General features: G+C 34.9%; 2 protein-coding genes across 2 annotated transcripts; both read left to right on the top strand.

Annotated features, from left to right (window-relative positions):
• Window positions 1–11,671: 11,671 nt before the first annotated feature.
• On the top strand, window positions 11,672–16,970 carry LOC113052258 (macrosialin-like). The gene is made up of 6 exons (XM_026216673.1): window positions 11,672–11,844; window positions 12,843–13,354; window positions 13,499–13,618; window positions 14,280–14,349; window positions 14,974–15,144; window positions 16,076–16,970. Exons 1-6 carry the CDS (start codon window positions 11,799–11,801, stop codon window positions 16,213–16,215), a joined length of 1,059 nt encoding a protein of 352 aa, XP_026072458.1. The 5' UTR covers window positions 11,672–11,798; the 3' UTR covers window positions 16,216–16,970.
• Window positions 16,971–17,988: 1,018 nt separating this feature from the next.
• LOC113052257 (uncharacterized) lies at window positions 17,989–20,109 on the top strand. The gene is made up of 7 exons (XM_026216672.1): window positions 17,989–18,159; window positions 18,261–18,406; window positions 18,492–18,596; window positions 18,763–18,816; window positions 19,001–19,153; window positions 19,409–19,531; window positions 19,635–20,109. Exons 1-7 carry the CDS (start codon window positions 18,153–18,155, stop codon window positions 19,671–19,673), a joined length of 627 nt encoding a protein of 208 aa, XP_026072457.1. The 5' UTR covers window positions 17,989–18,152; the 3' UTR covers window positions 19,674–20,109.
• The last annotated feature ends 1,820 nt before the right edge of the window (window positions 20,110–21,929 follow it).

Genomic DNA, 21,929 nt, shown 5'->3' with positions numbered 1-21,929 from the left:
AGATACAAATTGAGTATATTTCTGTGTGTACCGAGCCTTTCCTCCTGACACGTTCTGGCCGACCAACAGATATCACAACGCCAGTGACATCACAGACGTGGCCTTGTGGACAACTGGGAAGCTCCTGTCCTGCCTGTAAAACACAATCACTTAATACATTTCTTTGTGCCAAACAAGCCTTTGAAGCCTCTGACAGAAGCTTTATGAAAGAAAGAAAGAAAGAAAGAAATCTGACAGTAGTTGGAGATGCCAGCCATTTGGTTTCCATGGCAGTGCGTGAAAACCAAAACACACAGAGGAAGCCATCTAGTGGTGACTGAGCGTCACTGAATAATGCAGCGCGCGGAACGAACTCTCCTCCAGAGTCAGACTCTCCTCCTAGAACGTTCTAAAGTTCTGCCGTCATGAGTCCCCTCCAAGTAGGGCTCCATCTCCAGCAGTTCCACGTGACGTCAGACAGAAACGAGATACAGCTGCCCAGTAGCTGGATGGACTGTGAGCAGGATTTGACTAAGAAGAATAAAAAAACAACCGCTTACTTCCTGCGATGTTAGTGCATGTTTTTATTATGTAAATCTGATAAGCACATAATAAGTATTGTTATTTTTTTTTACTCTGGCAATTGTTTATTTTCCTCTCAGTATGCACCAGGTGTCAACAAGTAAATTTAGCATCGGGCTAAACCAAGTTTTGCCACTAGATGGGGGGCCAGAACATGAAAGGATAAATTAAGAACTTTATTGATGAAGTATGCAACTGGAATTGCTTGTGACAGACTGTAACAGCGTCTTTTGGAACTGGTAGTGATTTGTTACTCTGTGTTAAATCCTGTAGGAGGACAGTTATTAACAAAAAGCCACATTTGTGTGGCGGATTCTGGCAGAGAATGTGAGCGGAGTGAAGCATCAACAATTTCCCCTCCGCGCTGCGAGCATTTAATAATCACTCTGCTAAAATGACTAAAATATGACTAAAGACTATTGAGCACTTCCGTCTCAAGATAAAGTAATTTGAAATACTAAATGCCTGTCAAAATTAACACTGAGTGCCATATGCTTGTAAAATCATACATGACACATTATTCTCAATAGCACTGGTCAGATTGTGAGAGTTGAGATTTTGGAGCCTTGGATTTCTTTGGGTATTTCCTAAGGGTTTTTAAAGTGGTTGTTTCAGATTTATGGGTAAATTAAGGTCTGTGGTCAACATTACATGAAGAAACATAAAATACACACAGACATAAGTCCTATGTGTGAATTTTGAATTAACTGTATGTAATGTAAATACAGTATATATTATTTATAAGAAAAATGTAAATTGAAAAAAAACATTTACTTAAAAATTAAGTAATAAAATTACTAAATATAAAACTGAAATAAAAAAGTTAGAAATATTAAAACAACATGTAACAAAAAAAAACTAAAATTAAGATGAAAACCAAAAAACATTACAAAGAAATACTATGATAGTATTTAAATAATGCTGAAATAATACTGCTCAACATGCTAACATGCTATCACCTTTTAAAGAAAGCTAGCTTATTTTATTTTTAATTTCTTAACACATTTCACATAATTTTTGAATACATGGAATGCTAATATGAATTTTATTCATAGTGCCAAAACTACTGCCTGTTTCCTGCAAGCAGAAGGAAGTGAATTTATGTGGTTCGACAAATGAGGTGTCACGTGGAATTAGGCACACAGCTGTCTTGTTAGCATTTTTAAGACAGTGGTTTCAAAATTCATGTTTGAGAACTGGTGGTGGAATGCACTGTTGGCATGTACTGAATGTAATATAACCACGTTATTTTACAAAAAACAACAACAACTGAAAACCTCCTTTCTGAAAACCCAGGGAACCCATAGTGAATTATTCTTCCATTTTGGCCTACAGATTGACCTCACGCGTGAACAGCTCTACAACCTGCAGTGGTTTATGACCAAAGCATAGAACTTTAAATTAAGATTCTTTATCACATAATGGCCGAATGATCTGTCCTTAACATCCAGACTCATATTTAACTAGGTCATATGGGTGCCTTGATAGCTCTTGCTCATGGTCGGCATTACATCATTTCATGCTCCCTTGATTTAGTGTTAAGTCTGTCGCGTCTGGATGAGCAAACAAGACCCATGAGGTCCTTACCAAGAGCTTATGGACTGGGCTGCTGACTCGCTAACCCTGTGTTTGGATGACAGTGTGCTAGTGTTACAGATGGGCCACTGCTTGTAGGTGAGAGAGGTGGATTCTGGGAAGGTGCTGTACATGGAGAATAATTCTCTGGATGTTCCTGTGATCACAACTGCCTGCGGTGGACAGTTGCTTGTGCTTTTTTATGACGGAAGACTCTTGGTTAAGGTGAAACCTCAGGCAGACCATTCTTCTTATATGTACTCTACAGTAAAAACAAAAACAAAAAATTCTGTTAAAAAGGCATATTTTTAAATAAATTGCATATATAAATATATATATATTTTGAAATATAATTTGAAATATATAATATATATTTTTTTGAAATATAATTTTATATGTATTTTATCTACTTGAACACCCCAAATCAGCCTTTGTCTTCAAATGTACTGATAACCACCTTAATAATACAGGTGCTGCATGATGAATTAGAGTATGTTATTAATAAACTATATAAATTGTAATCTTATGTGATCAAAATAATTTACAGGGTAATTTACAGTTTCTACCTGCAAATATATCAGTTTGATGGTATTTTACTGTAAAATTACATATAATGTGATATTCATCTATTAATTTATACTGTAGCTTGCATTTGACCAGTTAACAGCCACTGACATTAGAAGTATATGACCAGTTATCAGTTCAGTTCCAGCTTCCTCTTTGTGTTCACTGTTGTGTTGTGTAAACCTCGCCCTCGAGTTTGAGCCCATCCACAAAGATCAGTCCATCTTAGTGCCTCGTCACTCTGTTAAAGACTTTGTTGTCTTAGCTTACAGCTTATTACAGCATAAAAAAAGAAAAATTGTGTGAAGGCTTTTTGCAGAGGCTGTTTATCTTTTTCATATTTCATTACATGATTAAAAAGCATGGATTAATCAGGATAGATGACTGAAAGGGGTAATGAATCTTTGGTCTTAATGTGATTAAGCTGGAAGCATCATATGCATGCACATACACCCAATTCGTTTGACTAGTAATCTGAAAGTTTAAGTTTGTTATTAATATAACAGTAGTTATCAGAGCAATGGACACATGCAGCATTAATGCAAGGAATAACGGTCAGAAGACGGCCCATGTTTTTGGGCCAGGTCAATTTTTTTTTTTTTTTTTATCTCTCTCTCCCTAAAAATTTCCTGTTTCCTCTCTGCAGTCTCTGTCAAAAAAAAAAAAATGTTGTCATGAGATATCAAATACTTAATCCTAAAAGAGTTCATTGTGCTGTGGAAACATACTGACAGAACCCCAAACTTCCTCCCACGTTCAAAATGAAACTAAGCTGCAAATGTTTTTTATATATATACTTCAGCAGCTTTCTGACCGCAGATAGATGAATACATTTAAGCAATCTGCCCATATTTACACGTTAGTGACCCCCATTGAGAGATCAAAAACTTTACCAATAGGATAGATGCTATTATTACTAAACATCCAAAGAAGTATGATAAGATAAAGATATGGGAAACTTTGCCAAACTGTCCTGCTTCCATTTGCATGTAACGTTATGTTGCTAAATATTTTATGATGGTTTTTTTTTTGGTATTCTTTGATGATTCAAATGTTATTTTGATGATTAAATGCAATATTCGGTGGAGCTGTGTCGGTCACATTGAAAGCTCCACACTCTGCAGCATCTATACAAGCTGGAGAGATCAGCTCTGAGTATTTACTGCTCTTCTGCAGGCAATGTTAAATAATTTACCCAAACGTGTGACCCTGAGTCTTTAGTATATATCTGTCTCTTTGGTTTATACAGATACCCCTATAAAAGTCAGAGTGAAATCATTCACACTGAACTCTTCAGCACAGCATTCTTCCAGTACCTGTGCACTATCTTGGGTTACATTTCACAGGTCATCATCGAAGGGGGCGGATCCAACATTGTGGCCCTTTGTCCCGCCCCTCACAGCACCACCACAGAGATTAAAATCTGGAACCTTGAGACTGAAGACCATAAAAACATTGCATGGTTTCCTGATCTGCTGGCACATGGTTAGTCAATAAACCTGTTAAATATTATGGCATCCAGCACTGAACAGCATCATGACTCTTATGTCAAAACAAACGCACACTGGTTGAGTTCAGTTTTATTACTGTATTGCAATATAGAATATATAATTTAAATAATAAACTATTTATATACAATAGCAGCATTTGTTGTACTGCCTATAATTTATACAGATAAATAATACATAAAAAATTGTATTGTGTTCAGACCAGTGTTATTTTAATATCATTGATGTTACCATAGTTTCATTATTTAGAAGTTTGATTTTTAAAAGAGTTGTTGTTTCGCAGCTAGTTTTACTTGCTTATTTATTTTTTCAGTGAATGTTTATTTTATTTTAAATTATTCAAAATGATTTGTTTTTTGGTTTTAGTTTTAGTTAACTCTATTACCCTTATCCAGTCCAGCAGTAACAGCTTTTCATTGATACAACGTGCACAAAGCAAACAGCGATGGCACAGCACAGATTGTAACCATGCAGAGATATCTAAGGTACAAAGTCCACTGAACAGCTCACATACATATGTCCAATCTATTTTAGCAGTTTATAACTGTGAACACAGTGAGTTAGCACAAGTTATTTTTGAGGACCAGAATGTTTATAGCCATTTTCTTTCCATAATTTAACTAGAATGACCTCGGTTACTGCTACTGTTCTACAGACACCCCCTAGTTTTACCATTGCAGTGAGATCTCTGTAACAGTACTAATGATCTGAATGTGTTTTAAATACATAATAACCAAGTTTACTTATCACTACATTTGTTCTAATATCATAAATTACATGAATATTTCTCATCCCACAGTTAGCCATTTTTATATTTTTAACATAATGAATAAAATGATTTCCACACAAACAGATTTATTCTAAAATATGTCATTGTTATATGTAGAAAATTAAAACTCTGTTTTAGTGGAAAGTTTTAAAAATTCCCTCTGTATTAGGTATATGTGTCAATGCACCTGTCCCGCTACTCTAAGAATCTGGAATGTGGCATGGACAGGATTCAAGGGTCATCCTGTGCAGGTGGAGCATGGCTTGTTCTCAAGTTCAGAGGTCGCTCTTGTATGAGACCTGATACTCTATATACTGTCTGACTGTGTTATACTGGTCGTATAGTTGTGTGACATTTGAGCACAGTTATTTATGTTAATCAAGCATGCTAACACTTGCATAAAGTCCATCTTCAGTAATGCTTTCGGTCAACTTATGAGACGCCCTTTTCACAATTATGAAAGACCATTGTTGTGTTCAAATACAGTTTACACTAAAATGGATCAATGATCAGTGTAATTTGTCATTTGTCAGTAAATCAATCAGATCATTAAAATGTAAAAACAAAAAAAGGTGAAAAGATGAAAGCAGTGTTATTTTAGTAATAATTAAATTATATTATAGTATTTCTTAATATTTAGAATTAGCTTCTATTTGTATATATTTAGTGTTTATTGTTCTTTTTTCAATTTATTTCAATTTGGCTTTATTATTATTTTAGTTTTATTCATTTTATCACTTAAAGTTTTTCTCATTTATTATTTATTTTTAATTCCATTCAACACATTTTTTAAAAATAGTTAGAGTTAAATCTGACAACATAAAAGGAAAGATTTAAGCTACGATGACCTGCAAAAATTTGCTTCGCAGAGCAACACAAGACAATTTAAAAAGGAAAAAAAAAAAAGTATAATTTTTGCTTTAGACATATGATGGAGTTAGTGTACAAATATTTAGATTAAATTGTAGACAACTTGAGTAAAGTACAAATTCTCCAAATAAAACTTAAAGGGATAGTTTACCCAAAAATGTTCAATTTCCATCATTTACTCCCATGTTCCAAACCTATACCACTCTCTTTTTTTCTGTGGAAATTTGTTTTATGTTTTGTTTACCATTGACTTTCATTATTTGGAAAAAAATACACCGAATTTTTTAAAAGACAGACAGACATACAGGTTTTGAACAGAATTTTTAGTTTTTGAGTAATTAAGTGCACTTACTTAAGCACTTACTGTCCTGCAAACTGTTTCCTGTTACACTTCTTTTTTTTTTTTTTGTAGACATTGATGGTGTATGACCTTCTTAAAAAGAGTTACATTCAGAAATTGGACTGTTCATCTCGCCCTGTCCATGACAAGACTATCATCTCTGAGATGGTGAAATACTGGAGGGCTTTTCAGAAACACGTTATGTACTCACTTCCTCATTCAGCAGAAACAGAAAATTACTGTATTGCTTATTATGAGTAATATTGATGAGGTTGCATGCATATGGTATTTAGGGATCATTCAATATTGTGGGATCTGGTCTTTGGCTACATTAAAGGACGTATCAAGAGATCCTAACAAATCCTGCTCTCCAGCATGGACAGAGATTGAGAGATTATTTCCTCAAAAGAGAAAACAGTTATTAATACAGTACATGAACCTCATGATACTTGAGTTTACCACTGCATTTATATCTCAGTCCCACATAGATTTTCCATACCAAATTTATCATAAAATAAAAAATCCTTGAAGTCTGAACTTGTTGCACTGGTTTAGTAATGCCACGGTACAGACACACCAAAACCCAGACTGCAAAAAAGAGGTGACAGGAGCGTGAGGTGAAAAGAGAAAAAGATGAACAGCAGCGCTTCAAAAAAGAGAAGTTCAATTCTTTAGACCAGTATCTTCTCAGCGGATATGAGCAGGTAGAAAGACAGCTGACCAATAAATAAAAAAATTAATATTTCCTGATCTATGAAATAATAAATCATATGTGATCTACATGTTTGTAAACTGAACTAAAATGCATCAGTTCCATCTTTAAATCTCTCGTTCTCTCTCGTTTAAAAAAAAAAAATACTCTATTGGTCAAAAGTTTGGAATAATTCATAAAAAATAATGTAATAGTTATAGGAATCTTTTAATGTTTTTGAAAAGTCTCATGCTCACAAAGACTGCTTTTATTTGATCACAAATCCAGTAATAGTAAATAAAACAGTAATATTGTGAAATATATTTTTTCAATAAAAAAATGTAGCTACTACGGGGTCAAGCACTACAAAGCTTCAGACCAAAAGCGGGAAAGAGTAATTAAAAAAACATTTTATGATTATTTTAGACAAAATGGCCATTAAACCATAAATACAATCACTAGTCATTTGATTTATTGGCTTTTCACTTTTGACCAATAGGTGGCGCTGTTATCAAATTAATATGGCCTGGTCAGTGTGAGGTGACTATGGCACATACAAAGTTTGGTGTCAATTTGTCAAATATTTGCAGAGATACAGCCTCAGATGAAGTTTGGCACTATGCCTAAAATTTGTAGCAGCGCTGTATGAAAACTGTTCAAATTGGACCAATAGTTAATGAGTTTCAAAAAAGTACATTTTCAACATAAATCCAAATGTCGGACAGAAAATTCAGCTTACTTCGGCATATTTGGTAGCTATGTTGTCGGCATAAGCCACGTAATATTTTGAGAATAGTTTCATTGCAATAGGCTAATGCAATAAAAAGTTATTTTTGTTCCCAAAATACTCCTTCCGGTTTGTCACAAGTTTCGGAAAGTTTTTTTCGAGTATGGCTCTGTGTGACGTTAGATGGAGCGGAATTTCCTTATATGGGTCATAAGGCACTTCTGCCGGAAGAGCGCGGGCTCCCGTATAGCAGAGCACTGAGAGCACAACAGACATTCACTGATCAGAGTGAGAGCGTCGCGAAAAGTCACAAAAGAAGTGTGTTTTTGTTTGCCAGGGCAAGACAACCCTGCACAGATTACCAAAAAAAAAAAAAACAGCATTAAGGGACCAGTGGATGGAGTTTATTTTTACAGAGCATCGACGGAGTTGTGCAAGTGTTTGTGTTTGTTCCCTGCATTTCGAAGATGCTTGTTTTACAAACAAGGCCCAGTTTGACGACGGATTTGCGTATCGTTTATTTCTTAAGGATGATGCAATCCCAAGGAAAAAGGGTCACGATCGTGTGTTGGAACCGCAGGCGGTGAGTAAAACTGCTTCAAATATCTCTGCCTCCTTGTTAGTGCGTCCCCTCCCATGTCGGAGACCAGGGTTCGAGCCCCGCTCGAAGTTTTTTTTTCCTCACGGTACCGTACTCACAACTTCCAAACGCTCTCAACTCAAAAGCCTACTGGCTCTCGTGATTCTTTAGCTCCGCCCACACGTCATGCCTCCAGCCAGTCGTGTTTTTCCGGGAAAAATCGGTACAGACTATCTTTCTCTTATGAATATAATAAAACTAAAGACTTTTTGGAGTTATGAAGGATGCCGTACTACTCTATAGTTACTCAAGATTAACAGGATATTGAGTGAAAACGAGCATTTCACCCCCCCTTTAATGAATGGTTTATAACTCTTGACCAATAGGTGGCGCTGTTATCAAATTGATGTGACCAAAAAGTCAGTGTGAGGTGACAATGCAACATACAAAGTTTGGTGCAAACATGTCAAAGCTTTGCAGAGATACATCCTCAGATGCATTTTGGCATCTTTCCATCAAATTTGTTGATGCGCTAAACGAAAACCGTTTCATATATTGACACAATATTCATAACTTTTTGCCAGCTTGGTCTGAAGATGATATGAGTCAAATTTGTTGAAAATTGGACTAACGGTCTATGAGTTCAAAAGAGTAGGTTTACAACATGAATCAAAATGGCAGACAGGAAGTTCAGCCAATTATGGTTTAAATGTTCTTGGCATGTTCCAAGGTATCTAACAACATCAGTCTCATTACAATATGATAATGTATGCATAAGTAATTAGCATTTTTATAAATTCACTTATCAATTTTGACCACAAGGTGGCACAATTTTCACAATTAACAAAGTCCAAGCATTCTTAAAATATTGAATTTTTAAAAAAAATTCTACATGGCTGGTGCCCAAGATGGCTGACCTGGGAAAATTGGGAATGAATTGAGTTGGCTTGACCCACCAAAACTAAAGATACCAGTTTTGATGTTTGGTCAAACCATTCTGAAGTTATAAGCAACAATATGCATTTTTCATATCTCCTGACCACTAGGTGGCACTGTGCCAAAACACTGCAGGTAGTTTCAGGTCATGCTTGTTATAACACAAACCAAGTTTGATCTCAATACACCAAATTGTTGCCGACATATGCCTCACATGCATTTTTGGGTTCTTTTCAGCAAATTTGTTTGCATGTTATTAGAGAACGGTTGTACGAATAAACTTGAATTCCATAACTTTTTGCCAGCATGGTCTGAAGTTGATATGTTTACATTTTCGTAAAAATCGGGGCAACAGCTTAAGAAGAGTTTGAAAAAGTACTAAAAAGTATTCAAACAATTGAAAATAGCAATAAAAAAAAACTAAACTTTGCTTTTTATAATTTTGGGGTTCATTCAACTTGGCATGAGCCATTTTCTGGCTTAAAGATCAAAACTTTGGACAAGTGGTGGTGCTAGAGAGTTTGAGTTATAGACTCAGAATTGGCTCTGGTTAATGTTTGGATTGACCTCTATCAGTGTGCCAAGTTTCATAAATTTACCATAATTGGTTCTATTGGCTGCCATAGACTTTTGGTGGAAGAAGAAGAAGAATCCCAACAGATACAATAGGTGCCATCGCACTTTCAGTGCTTTCAGTGCTTGGCCCTAATAACTGTTTTCTATTTTAATATACTTAAAAATTACAGTGTCAAATCTTAATCATTACAAATATTTGACAAGTAGTGTGCATAGATATGTTTTTTTTTTAATACGTGTTGCTCTTAAGAACATGGGTTATTGTTGTCCTCTTAAACATTCTTAAAAAAAATGTAACTTTCTTTCTTTAAACTATGGGCGCTGTTCTGAAGGAAACACAAAACCATCTCTGGCTACGGAAGTTTAAATCTGGTCCAGCTTGCTCTTTATCACTGAAGGACAATCAAAGGCTATTTTTTTATCAGGTACAGTAGACCTTTGCTCATACTTGTGTTGACTTGTTCTAGATGATATCAGTTTAGTCTGGGACAAGAATAAGATTCAAACTTTGGTCATCTTTAAAGTTTATTATGGGATGCGGTAGCTATCTTAGAATAGGGTCTTTGTATATTCACAGTAAGATTAATAATTCTTGAGATGCTTGAATAAGATTAAAAATTGGCAACTTTTGTGAGTTTAAACAGAAGCGGTGAGCATGTGGGACCTGGAGAATGGAACGCTATTGTCTCTCTTCACACTTGACTCAAAGATCCCGACCATCTCTCGGCATGGACCCAACAACAGCACACCACTTTTGGGCTTTAGTGACATGTCTAATCTCCAGGATGGTCAGCAAACAAGAAGCACAAACGAAACACTACTTGTGGAAAAGAACTGTTTGGAGAATCCAGCAGCAGTGAAGATGAGGAAGATGAAGAAACAAACCAGAAATGATAAGAAGAGCACTGTGTACTGTATAATATAGGTTAACAAGAATGAATTCAGTCTGAATGGAAATAAAGGGCTTTATGATCACTTATATTCACTTTGTCTTGATCTTAAGGATTCAAAAGGAAATTTTAGTTGCACACTGTCCTGGGAATGTGAATGTTTGAGTTCTATCAAAATGCAATGCATTATGATCAGCATTTCTAGTGCTTGTTTTTCCACATACTATGAATTTACCAGAACTTCCCCGCCTTGCCCTCAGTCATGAGATCTATGTTCTGATAAAACAAATCTTAGCATGCCTGTGTTATCACGTTACATAATTTAAATGTATTTTCTTGTAAATTCAGATATATGTACATTAACAGAAAAGTATTTAATTGCATATGCGAGTACTTTGACAATTTGGTGTGTATATGCTTAAACAGACCCCCCTTACAGTCAAGCATGGTGAGCATGAGTCAGATTTTCACTTCCTGCATTTGTCACATGATAGATAAGCACAATAACAACTTCCTGCTTAAATTCGGTTTAAAAAGATTTAAACAATTGTATCTGCGTTATCAAGGAGAATAAAAATTAACTGATGCAATTTTTTGTTTTGGCTTTATTTTGTATTTATTTATTTTAGTGCTCTCTGTCTTCATTTACATAAAAGTAAAACAAGGGTGTGAAATCAGCGCGTGACCGCTTCATTGTGTCAAGGTTGCACTGACTGATGTGGCTGTTGCCTTGTAACGACACGTTTAGACACTGTATAAGATGCACTATTTGCTTTTTGATTTATTCATTCTGTCGACATTATGAAACAACTCATCTAAGTATGAAATCTAGTAAACAAGGCTTTCAATGCATATCTGATTCAAACATGATTGCCACGATAAAAAATGTCTCTTAAAAGCAGTTTGTTCCAACTAGCCTACATATATAAGAATGACAAACTGACAAAATCTTATCAGATTAAGTTTCTTTTTCTAAACTAACTCGGTCACTGTATTGAATTTCTAGGACGCTAAAAAAAACTCACTAGAGTTGTGATTGGACAAACGCTCAAAGCGTGTGGAAAGGTTGAACTTCCTTCACTTCATCAGTGGTTTCGTTTCAGGCGAATAAGTGCAGTGTGAGAAAGCCTTTCAACAGCTCATACTCGCGCCGCTCAACAGCTAACAATTCGGCAAATCTTTGTGTCAATTACATCGGAATAAGTGCCACGATGAAACACGGATTATTCCTTATCGCGCTTCTCGTTGCTGGAACAGGTAAAGTACATTATTTTACGATATTACTCGCATTGAAATATGCAATTACCGTGTGTATTTACCATTAATTAAATACTGTGGTAGTAACTTTGACACATAGGCTACCAACTGAAAGATTACTGAATTGCATTGCATATGTAAGGAACTTGAAAAAAAAAAGTGCAAACCAATATAAAACTGTGATTTCAGCAATAAGGAAATGGTTGTGTTACAACATTATTGACCTATCCGTAACCTTATATCTAATACATATTTAAATTTTTGAGTCTTACTATTGAGAACAATTTTAAATAAAAATAAAAAAGACAGGGGATTTATTATTTGACATACTTTCCGGGAACTACAATAGTTTCGATTCTACCCTTGACTTGAATACAACGCCATTAAAAAAACCTGGTAAAACAGCGCTAGTAAAACAAAACTAAGGTCAAATTTTAAATGAGATCTTAGGATATAGTTACATACAGGAACACAACCACTTCCTTATTGCTGAAATCAGTCGGTTTTATTGCACCTTTTTGCACAGACCTACCATACTTTATCTTTCAGGTTCCTCACAGTTCGGTGCAATTTCGTTATCTTTCAGTACTAGTGTATATCACTACACAGGGTTTTTTTTTGTCTGGTGAACTGGTGAACGAACCGCCGAAACTTTCCCTAAACCAAAGCAAATGTCAGTCACTTTGTCAGCACTTACATTTCTTTTATGCGGCTAAACGAATGATCAGACATCACGTGAAATCGGCTGAAGTGAACTGTCACATTTCTTTGTTGGGAAATGTTTGACGTGTGTGCACTTGTGACAGCGCGTGCTAGGGAGGAAGTGAATGTGTGTAAATAGCATTACATGTGCAGAACAGATGGACGCATAATTATAGCTGCAGAAATATCGTTTTGCTTTTTTCCTAATTTTTCTAATTGAGGATGAAGGTTTCGTCAGATTTAACTTCCATTTGGAGAGAAATTCTTACATTCTCTTTCTGCATCTTTCTCCTCAGCTCTCACCTCAGGTGAGGATGGTTCAGCTTATATGGCCCCAACAACAGCCCCCAGCCTGAACGCAATTAATCCCAACAAAACAACTACGACCCACAGCCCCAACACAACAACAACTACGACCCACAGCCCCAACACAACAACAACTACGACCCACAGCCCCAACACAACAACAACTACGACCCACAGCCCCAACACAACAACAACTACGACTCACAGCCCCAACACAACAACAACTACGACCCACAGCCCCAACACAACAACTACGACCCACAGCCCCAACACAACAACGACGACCCACAACCCCAACGTAACAACGACGACCCACTACCCCAACGTAACAACTCACAACCCAAACTCAACAACTACTGCACCTACTACTACATCAATGCCAATGCCAATGCCAACACCATCTACCAACATGACAACTGGGAACTATAATGTCAGTGATGGTAAAGGCGCACCGTGTATTATGGTTGAGGCGGCAATCGGGATTCGTGTGAACACCAGCGAGGTAAGATATCTTCTGTCGGGAGTGAGAGATCTACATCCAAATGTGGTTCTGCTTATATCTAAATCACTTATATCTTTCACACTGTCTACCTTGTCATTCTTCCATATAAATATCATCTGCTCTGAAACATTTGTGTCTCTCTAGGTAAATGATACATACATTGTTCAGCCAAAAAAAACTAATGTCAAAGGAAATTGCTCGGAAGAAGAAGCTTTTCTCATGATCTCATTCAGTGAAGGCAATATTTCCTTACAGTTTCAAAAAGTAAGTCTGTTTACATCTTTTCACAATTAATTCTTCAAATGTTTTTTAAAAGCTGGCAAGTGGCAATACATTTCATAAACCATATTAACCTTTTAAATGTAGAACAGTGGTTTTCAAACTTTTTTTTAAGAGCAACCCTATTTTTTTCTTTTTAAATTCAGACGACGCTATTTTTTTCAGTCTATCTATTTGTCTGTCTTTCTGTCTAGAAACAACTTTGCAGCACGTACTGTACGCCAAATTGGTCATTTTAGCAGCATGAATAAACAAAAATTGTATTCAAATTCTGAATGCATTATATGTCGCCAAGAACGCGAGCAAATAGCGCCCCCTAAATCACTGAATAGCATTCAGGCATTTCAATTTATCGTGATCCACGGCGAGTGAAATGCCTCTGAAATTGCTTTCCAGAAATAAACAGATAAGTCTGTGATTGGCTACAATGTTCAAGACTGAGTGCCACCACAAATACATATTGGAATCTGCTGCGAGGCGGTTGACGCTGACTTTCGTTTTGTGTTTATGTGTTTCGTTTATGTTTATTTAATCATTAAAGTTAAGTTTGCCGGATAAATGTTACGTACATATGAACATTTTCGTATTCTATTGTGTTTGTGTATTTTTGGTTAACATTATAATAATATTTTTTCTCACTTTCCAGGATAAGACAACGAAAAAGGTCTACGTCAAGTATGTGCAATACCATTTGAGCTATGCTTTCAAAAAAGGAAGTAAGTTCCCTGCCATATATGACTAGTACAATTTTCCTTGTAAAACATGTGCAACAACACACATTCTCAGTTTTCTGCAGTTTATTCCCAGGACTTTGGACTTTTATTTATATAGTTAAAAAAATAGAGTCTATCTAAATAAAGTGGTTACATTTTAGTATTGGTCTATTTTAACTGTAATAAGTTATATATGATTTTTTTACTTATTTTAGCTTATTCAAAAATTTACTGAAAACAGAAATCTTGCTTCAGATTTTTTTAAAATTATATAAACAGAAAAGCTTTAATAAAGCAAACACTAGGCCATGCAGCTCAACCAGTCTGGGAAGAATAAATATAAATGTCACCTTCTGCCAAGAGAGAATAAGGAAGTATTAGTGTCATTGTTGGTTACAGTAAATATTCTCTTTACCTCACTGTGAAAAATTAATGCATGCATTTCATTTTCAATTTAAAAATAATAACTTTATGACATTGCTTAAGGACACGTAGATATTTAGTGCTAATGGCTATAACTATGACTATTATTATCACAAATAAGTTGTCATTTTTTATTATTTCATCCAAGCCAACCCTAATCTAACTAAATCTCACTAATTAAATTGTTTATTTTTGTTATCAAAGTTGAAGGAAATTACACAGGGATGAACACGTCTCTTGAGCTGTTTTCTGTGGATGCGGGTCACTCTTACTCCTGCAAGGACGAGACGGTGCACATGGGGAACGGTGTGAGTCTGGATCTGACTCAATACAAGGTTCAGGCCTTCGATATCAAAAACAAGAATTTCGGACCACGTAAGTATAGAGTTATGATGCTTCATTATATTAAAGCACCCCATCCTTGTAGTTGATGACAGTTATTTTGTTACAAGCTTACAAGTTATGTTGCTACTGAACTGGACATTTTTATTCAGTGTATATTTTGTTTCCTAGATTCTTCATACAGCTTGTTTACAAAGATTGTTGCAAAACTGTCATGGCGATGCAAAAAAGCTGGTTAGACCAGCCAGATGACTCTTAACAAATGTCTGCATGTTATAAAGTCCAAAGGCCACCTATTAACTAATAGGGATCTTATTCCCAACATGTTTTTTTTTTAAATGATAGTCTGCTACCTTTTAATTTAACTCTAAATGTTTGTTTGTTTAACAATCGACATTTGTTAGCTTTAAAAGTCATGTAAATTAAAATATTATCTTCAACTGAACTGTTGAAAGAGCAGCTGTTACTGCAATTTTTATATATTAAAACTAATAAAAAACATGCTGGGAAAATATTATATAAATATTAAATATTATCAAAATTCGAATTCTATTCTAATTTAAAATGCATAATTTCAGTTAGGGTGAAGAAAAGTTTTTGGCTTCTCTCCTGAGGCAACGAGAGCGCATTGAGCAAAATATTACTAATGCATGTTTATTCATGTAGGCAAATTCAGACACAGGGTTATTGTTTTCATATGTCATGCATCTCCAGGCAATGACACTCATTTCTGCGTGAGTTTAGAACAACTTGTAAGTTCTTGGTCGTTTAGTGTATAATGCCCATTATCCCCTCTGTAAACATTTACCAAGTCAGTAATGATGCCTGGTGTTTTAAAATCTGTTCAGATTTGAAAAGTGGCATGGTGTATACCAGCTTTCAATTTTTGCCACTGCAATATTGACTTTTCAGTTCTTACAATGAGACATAAGTTCAATCTGCTCTGTTTGTGCTTGTACAACAGCTGAACTATGCAAGGCTGATCAACCTGACTACCGCGTTCCCATCGCCGTGGGCGTAATCCTCATCATACTCATCATCATTGTAGTCATTGCTTACCTCATCAGCAGGAAACGGAGGACTGATGGGTACCAGTCACTATAAAGGCCTATAATTCATGATTCATGAGAATAATAGCAATTTTAGTTTGCATGAATTTTAATGCTGTTATGTATGTCTAAAGCGAAAGTTGTCTATGTATACCATTGAACATGGATGGCCTAGGATCTTTCCAAACAATGTGTACTATGCAGGGACAGTCTGCCACATCCTAGCAAACTGAATCTGCCATCACACTTTTGACATCACAATAAGATCATGATACAACCAGATGGCAAATGGCTTACATGCCTTGTTTTAGCCTATATTTGTAAACTAATTAACCTTTTTCAAGAACCTAATACTGACAATACAGAAGGATGTGCTTAATCTGTTGTTGCTCCATCTTAAGTGTAATTGCTCTTTTGTCTAGGTGCTGGTCACTGTCTGTCACACATCTAATGCATTTTCTGTGATAGACGATAAGCCATTGTTAACCTGATTCTTTTTAAAGGGGCCTAAAGGGATGCTTATAAGGGAATTCATTTACTTACGTTGTGTAATTAGTAACAGAAAGTATTTTACTAGTAGTTGCAATCTAGTATTCATTCTGTAAAAAAAAAAATCTGTTTTTAACCTGAAGAGTTGTACTATACTGTATTGTGTTCTGAAGCTGCATTTACAGTGTAAACAGACTTTCGGGGAATATTGTGTAATTTTGGTTACAAATAAAAAATAATTTGTTTAAAAAAATCAGCGAATGTAATAATTTTTTAAAATGCATTTAATTGAACACATAATAAACAATGCATCATCCTGGAGAAACGTTTAAATTTGGTCTTATTTAGCCATTTCACTCATATTTAAGAATTTGTGGATTACCTTGTGTATCAGTGGAACCAATGCAAACTGGAGATTTTTGTTCACATGAATCCTGTGGTGTTAGCCTGGAACGAGCGCTCCTGAAAAGGGAAAACACAAGCACTGTTTTTGTCAGTGTGTTGGTAAGAAAGCATACAAATGCAGAAAGGATTTCTGTTACAAAGAATTACTTAAATATTTATTTAAATGTGCTTGTTTGCAAGTTACAAATCGGCATGTTTTTTTAAGTATGGTTACCCACTTTCTCAATGAATCAATAAATTAATGATAGATAGATAGATAGATAGATAGATAGATAGACAGATAGATACGTAAAAAGAAAAATACCCCCTAAAATATGTTTTTGATTTGAATAATTATGTAAGCCTTGAGAGGATCAAATATACATGGAATAGAGGGGTGGCGCTCAAGAGCTCGTGCGTGCGTGCGTGCATCTTCACTTTGGGAATTGCTAGGAAATTTGAAACCAGCGTCGGTCAGGAAATATGCAGGAAATATGCAGTAGTGGACGTAGGGGAAAACATTTTACATTTGTCAGCTTCAAGCTGCAGCTACCCCCGTCTCATCATGTTTTCTAATGCTTTCATAACATTGAGAATTTTCTTTGTACAAAGTTTGGTTAAAAAATAACACAAAACTTCAAAACAGATTGGTCAATGAAAAAAAAAACAATAATAATTATAAAATAATTGTTTTTCCTTATGCCCTTTCATGTCCATTTTTAATAACTCCTGGCGTTTTCTACAAAGGACATAGAATAAAACATTAATTAAATATATTTTTGACAAAAATCGTTTTTCGTGTGTTTCTGCTCCAACAAATGTAATGACATAAAAAGAAAAACTTTTTCATGGTTTTTTTTTTTTTAACATTTTCATCAAGTTTTGAAGGAGAACTCACTGCAAAAAAGACGTAACGTTAACGTTATGTGGTGTCAAGTTTAGCCTCACCATCTGTACTGACGACAGACCGTGAACTCTTCACACTCCGGATGGAAGAGGGGTGGAAACATTCCGAAAACCCCACAAAAAAAGCCTTTCTAAGGGATTCTGGTTGCAATAAAATAGCGATTGTTTTGAACGTATAAGGCTATACATTGAAGACCAGCAGAAGTGAAGAAAATGACCAGTAAGATATAAATGACATGCATTTTGGAGATTGTTATTTGGGTAACATATTTGTAGCAGTCGAGCCAGGACTGATCCAAGACCTTTGTTATAAATCAACAGGCGAACCCGAGGAGGCAACGGCAGAGGTCTCGGAGACTGCTGCCGCACAGAGCGCGAGCGACCCGGGGACGTTACTGGAAGTTACTTTCCAGAAGAACCCCCGTCAAAAATACAAATACCTGGAGGCAGAACCCAAGATATTAGGGGTAGCTACACGTGAAGGTGACATCGGAGTAGAATACAGTGCAGTTTCAAACACATCTACTGAGTAGTTTTATCTCTCATCCACAGGTGACCGAGATCGCACTGGCTGTCTTCCTTGTTGGCAGAATCCCCCTTTTTATAGGAATAACCGGATTTAATTTACAATGCTTAACTCTGTCATTTTCATTTGTTGTAAGTATTCATTTAAAATGCTTTAACAGTAAAATATTTTATATATTGTTAATTGTATTTATCCTTATAATTTATATATATATAGCCTTCTGATAGTATAAATGTTCCAGCATTTCTCTATAAAAATATCCACACTAAAATATACCACTATGATTTCTCTGAACAGGGCATAATTGCTGGCGGTGTAGCGATAGCAGCACAGAACCTTCATCTGCAGACAGTAAGATAGGCTTCTGGACTCATCAGAAACCATGAAATATCATAAAAGATATCTATCCTGCATGCTAGTTCTATGTGCAGAATGTACCCCCTAAATTTCTGAGTTCCCACTCAGAATGTGTCGCTGAAGTGGCACTTAGAAATAAGCTTTTGAGTGTGTGTCTTTCGTTTTTGTTTCTCAACAGCTCAAGGCTTGTTTGGGAATGCAGGTGGTCACATGTGTGGCATATATCGTCAGTCTTATGGTAACATCTTTACGGGACCTACACTTTATTAGCTGCCGGGATCCTTATTTTTTCGGGATAACACATGCAAATGACACATGCGTACAATTAGAGGTAAGCAAAACATATTAAAATAGAACATTTTACATTTATCAGTGTCACTGTATGATGTTCACATTTGCATATCACTATGCTGTGGATTATGCATCATTTAAATATTGTTATATATGTATATATATATATATATATAGTGTGTGCATATGTGTGTCTTGGAATCAGGCACCATAAGGGAGAACTACATGATATTTGGCAGGTGGTTTTAATGTTGTGTTAATCAGTGTATATATTGTTCATCCTCTTTACTTACAGAAGGGATTTCATCTGCTGTATTCAATAGATGAGCTCACGGAGGTGACTCAAATTGTCCTCTCTGCCACACTAGCTGTGTACTGCTGCAAGGTGATTCCTTGCTGCTCTCCCAGATCTCATGTGGTGAGCGATTCGCATTTCATATCTGTCAATGCCGGCAAGCAGTTTGAATGATGAACAGTATTATGCACAGTTCTCGATTGTAAACTGCTTCTGTCTTTTTCAGCCTGTCATTGTTATGACGCCACCCACAACTCCGCAATGAAAGTGAGAGTGTGTGCATCTAAAAACACTAATATTACTAATAAATCTCAATCTTAGAACACATTATTAGACACAAAATAATACATTATACCTTTGTTAAACATAACATCACTAATATATCTCTTTATATATAATATATCTATATATCTATATATAATTTATGCAAATATTATGAGAACATACAAAAGTCTAGTCATTTAACAGCTTTTTAAATAGATTTTTAACATAATGTGCAGTCTACAGACCTACTCCTGAATTAACATACTGTACATGCGTATAATTTCCAGTATGAATTAATATATTAATCAGCTTTACAATGCAACACATAAAACTTGTAAAAATAGCCTTTTACAGAACACAAAGAACCAGTCTGTGCATGGACATTATCAAAATTAAATGAACAATTGTGATAATCATTAAAATATAATTACAGACTTCATACTGTTTCCACCATATTATTTTCATTTTTATAAAGTTAAAAGGATATTCCACCCAAAAATGAAATGTGTTGTGCTCAAAATATATTTTGAAGAATGTCGGGAACCGAACTAATTCATGTTAATTAATGCTATTAATGCATTAATAGCAATATAACATTTTTTTTGCATTGTACTTAAACTAATAAATTTCACAAACACCCACCGACCTGATGTCGTGATTGAATTCGTTTTTTTTTTTTCAAAATGAGTCAAAACTTTTATAAATGTGTTATGATTAACAATTTCATAAGAAGAAATAAAACCATTTTTTTAAAGGTTCAATGAATTCAATTATACACGTGTTACAATCAATACTTACAATTTAGAAATAATCTTAATGAAGAATCTTCACAGGAGATAACCATCGAAATCTGCAGATCTGTCTATTTAAAGTGAAAGAAAAAGGTTCTGATCCTTCAGATGAATGGTCTTTTAGACCATTTATTCCTAAAATGCTAGCTCAGAGATTCAATTGAAATGTTCCATTGGATATAGCTGTGTCAATCTGACACATGAAACATATTAAGGGAGAACTTGCCGGTAGTTAATTGTCGTGCGGAAAAATTGTCTCTTGGTCAAACTTCAATTTGTAGCACTCGTTCAGCACTGCTAACAACCTGTCCTCTTCCACTGGCTCACATTCCTCTTTTCACATTTCAGAAATGTTAATATATGTTGAAATGTTCCAGGCAAGTGGGCTGTACACAATGATATGCTGTTCAAGAACATTTTCAGAGCCTGAAACAACAACAACAACAACAAAACCCTCTATACGACAATATAACCTTTAATCAACCAAACCTTACTTCACATTTTAATATCGATGATTACTAATGCTGGCCAATAGACCTAGAAAATATAATATAAAATATATTTAAACTGTCAAGTCTATCTCATGATTTGACTGTAAGAAGCAATCTGAAAATAGGAATCAAGAAAAAAAGAGGAGGCTTTAAACCACAAGTACACACAATAAAAAAGTGAAAATAACTGGATGAAATAACTATTTACTTAATGTACTAAGCCAACTAACATTATTCATATTCTTTTGGTTTCTGTGAATATATTTATATTATATATATTAGAAATACTTTTTATTAGTTTCTATATAAATAATTATTTAAATATAAATATATAAATAATGTTTGTATAAATTAAATTGCAGTCTTTTAGTTATTTTAGTACTTCAAATTCAATTAAATTAAAATGAGAAATGACTGGCATCTATCTGAAATAAAATGTTTATGTTTTTTAAAAATATCTTATATTGTTTAACATTTATTATTATAATTTTAATTCCTTGTGGAAATGAATCACAGTCTGTGAAAAGGGTCCATCACAATTATGAAAGTGGCTATGATATCCAAATCATAAATCTGTTGAGTAAGGAAGGAAGTCTTGGTTTCCTCCCACATCCCAGGACAGATTTGTTTGGTGAATCATATGGAAATAGTCCTTTAAGGATGCATTTCTTGGATAAAAATTACAGAAATATTATTCCAATTTAACAATTTTGTTTTAATAAATCTAAAAATGCATTTTATTCCTATGATGGTACAGCTGACTTTTCTTCAGCCATTACTCCAGTCTTCAGTGTCACATGATTTTTTTTTGTGGAAAACCTAACATCTTTTTCAGGATTCTTTGATAAATGGAAAGCAAAAAAGAAAAAAACAATAATTTGAAATAAAAATCTTCTGAAGTATTATAATTGTCTTTCCAGTCACTTTTGATCAATTTAATGCATCCTTTTTATTGAAAATATGCATAATTTATTG

This window comes from Carassius auratus, chromosome 32 (genome assembly GCF_003368295.1).
Source record: "Carassius auratus strain Wakin chromosome 32, ASM336829v1, whole genome shotgun sequence".
NCBI classification, from domain to species: domain Eukaryota; kingdom Metazoa; phylum Chordata; class Actinopteri; order Cypriniformes; family Cyprinidae; genus Carassius; species Carassius auratus.
This window is presented reverse-complemented; position numbering and strand designations above follow the sequence as displayed.